Raw genomic sequence first — 2,386 nt, 5'->3', positions numbered from 1 at the left:
ATGTGCTCTTCTTGTACCTAAACAGATAATAAGCAGTCAGCACGCTCCCCCTCCTTGACACAGCACAGAGACTAATCACACATAATTGGGGAGGAGGAGCAGAGGGCTGGCCACGCTATTGTGTCCAGCGGACAAACGGTCAGTTTATGAGGCTTTGGGCTGATGTAGTCATTTCTTATACATCTATAGGGGGAAAAATAAATCCTGTGTAAAAAGAAAAAATAATCAGAGAGACAGAGACAGAGCAAGAGAGGATAGACTGAAACAATTAATTGGGACATCAGAAAAATAAGATTTATTTATTTATCCAGAAAATAAGGGTAATGTTTTCTGTGTTTACAGATAAAGACGACTATTACCAAACAGAACAAAGGCAATTTTAAAAAGGAGGGGGGACAGGTGGAAATCATCAAAAGAAATTTCTGTTTTAGAAAGAAAACTATTTAGATTGCTCCACAAGTCAAATTCTGATCTCAGACAGGCTGCTGACACATAAAAACACACAAAGGTTTGGTACAGGAAAGCAACAAGGTGCCTTAAAAAGAAACGGTGGGAGAGCTGCAGAGGGCCAGAGTAATGGGCGGAGTCCCAAGATGTGGAATGTTCGAAAGTGGGTGGAGCCCTGAGTCCCAGGGGAGCTGTGGCGACTTCTCATCGCATAGAAATCATTCTGTGCATCTGATGTTTTCTTCTATTCCGTTTTGGTTAAAATAAGCAGAATTGGGTAGTGGAGATTTTCTTCATATATGTCCGACCCTTCTTTTTTCAGCTGAAAATAACAGAAATATTAAATTTTTATAAATTAGTATTAATGTTAATTTTAATATCATGGTTTCTTAACCTAAACATATAATTCTGGGAAATAATCACAGGAAAACAACTCAACACAGTATTTAGTGGTACTGGCATGCTGATGTATTAAAATAGTAATCGGGGAGGGGACGGGTGGGGCTGTTGTTTCTTTTTGTTTTAGGTGAGGATTGCCTGGTTGTACCCAAACACCGTGACTGAAGGAAATCTGGGGTACCTTCATCTTTCCCAGCCTAGCACTGGGCATGTCTCTACCTCAGTCTGGTCCTTGCTGCCCTAGGCAGTGCCATACCACTCTAGGCGGGCAAAGGTATTGGAATGACTGGAGATCATCGCAATAGCTGGGCACCAGGACATGGCTGTGGGCTTCAGACATTTCAAAGGCAACCTAGGTCTCATTTGGGGGCATTTACAGCAACCGGTCATTTTGGACTCCACCCCATTCCCAGAAATGCATTCCAACACTTGATATTGCTAAGGTGAATTTCTGAGGGCCTTCTGTGAGATAATCTTAAATCCCAACCAACCTTCAAACTTAAAGCATGCATTCTGGGAAATGACGGGTAAAGCACATTTTATCCCCCCTCATTTGGCTAGAATAAATCACATTTATATTTATTCTATAAAATCTATAAAATATCACATTTATATTTATTCTATAAAAAGTAGTTTGTTTCTTCTTTTTCTTCCTCCTCTTCTTCTGTTTCTTTTGAGATACCGTTTCCCTGTGCAGCCCTGGCTGTCCTGAAACTCAATCTGTAGACCAGGTTGGCCTTGAACCTCAGAGATCCACCTGCCTCTGCCTCCTGAGTTCTGGGATTAAAGACGTGGTCCACCACACTTGGCTAGTTTCTAAGTTGGTATTTTTGAGCCAATTGTTAATTTATTTTTAATTTATAAGGATTAGAAATCTTTCTACTGTACAGGAAAGCAGTTCTTTTATTATTTCAAATCAGTCACTATGAGCCACCCTAAACAAACATGAAAGGGATCATATTCTGCTGGGTTGTCTGTCGGGGACATGCTCACCTGCATCTTTTAGAAGCACATGTCTCTTCTAAGTCCTATTCCAAAATGATGACATGCCTTCAGTATTAAAGACAGGAGTCTTGAGCCCACCTTCTCCACTGGGACCTATGGCTAGTTTCACCTCCTTTCTTTCCTATTTATTTATTTATTTATTTATTTATTCATTCATTCATTCATTCATTTGTTCATTCATTCATTCATTCATTCATTTTTGAGACAGGGTTTCTCTGTATAGGCCTAGCTGTCCTGTAACTCACTCTGTGGACCTGCCTGCCTCTGCCTCCGGAGCGCATCGACTAAGGACAGGAGACAGCACCGCCCTGCTTCACCTCCTTTTCCAAGAACAGCAAGTAGGGTTGTTTCTGATGTGAGCTCATTTTCTTTCTTAGAAGTCTGCTCACAAATGACTAGTTGTCAACTTAGAATGGGGCCTTGAAGAGCCTGACACCACCCAAGCCCCAACAGTGTTCCTCACTCTCTGGTCTAATAAGCCTCACGAGAATGCCAAGAAATTGGCTTCCCCAACTCCACTGTCCATACGGGCTCT

The 2,386-nt window shown here is 41.5% G+C and overlaps 1 protein-coding gene across 2 annotated transcripts in view; it reads right to left on the bottom strand.

Moving 5' to 3' along the window:
• Positions 1 to 272: 272 nt before the first annotated feature.
• Camkmt (calmodulin-lysine N-methyltransferase) overlaps positions 273 to 2,386 on the bottom strand; it is a 353,564-nt gene continuing 351,450 nt past the window's right edge. For both annotated transcript variants that reach the window (XM_034514512.2, XM_034514513.2), the window contains one exon: positions 273 to 769. In XM_034514512.2, coding sequence (XP_034370403.1) covers positions 692 to 769 — 78 coding nt within the window. In that variant the 3' untranslated portion in view covers positions 273 to 691. The remainder of the gene's footprint in view (positions 770 to 2,386) is intronic.

This window comes from Arvicanthis niloticus, chromosome 11, assembly GCF_011762505.2.
Source record: "Arvicanthis niloticus isolate mArvNil1 chromosome 11, mArvNil1.pat.X, whole genome shotgun sequence".
In the NCBI taxonomy this organism is placed as follows: Eukaryota; Metazoa; Chordata; class Mammalia; order Rodentia; family Muridae; genus Arvicanthis; species Arvicanthis niloticus.
Note: the sequence above shows the minus strand (reverse complement) of the source record. Positions and strands in the feature narration are given on the sequence as shown.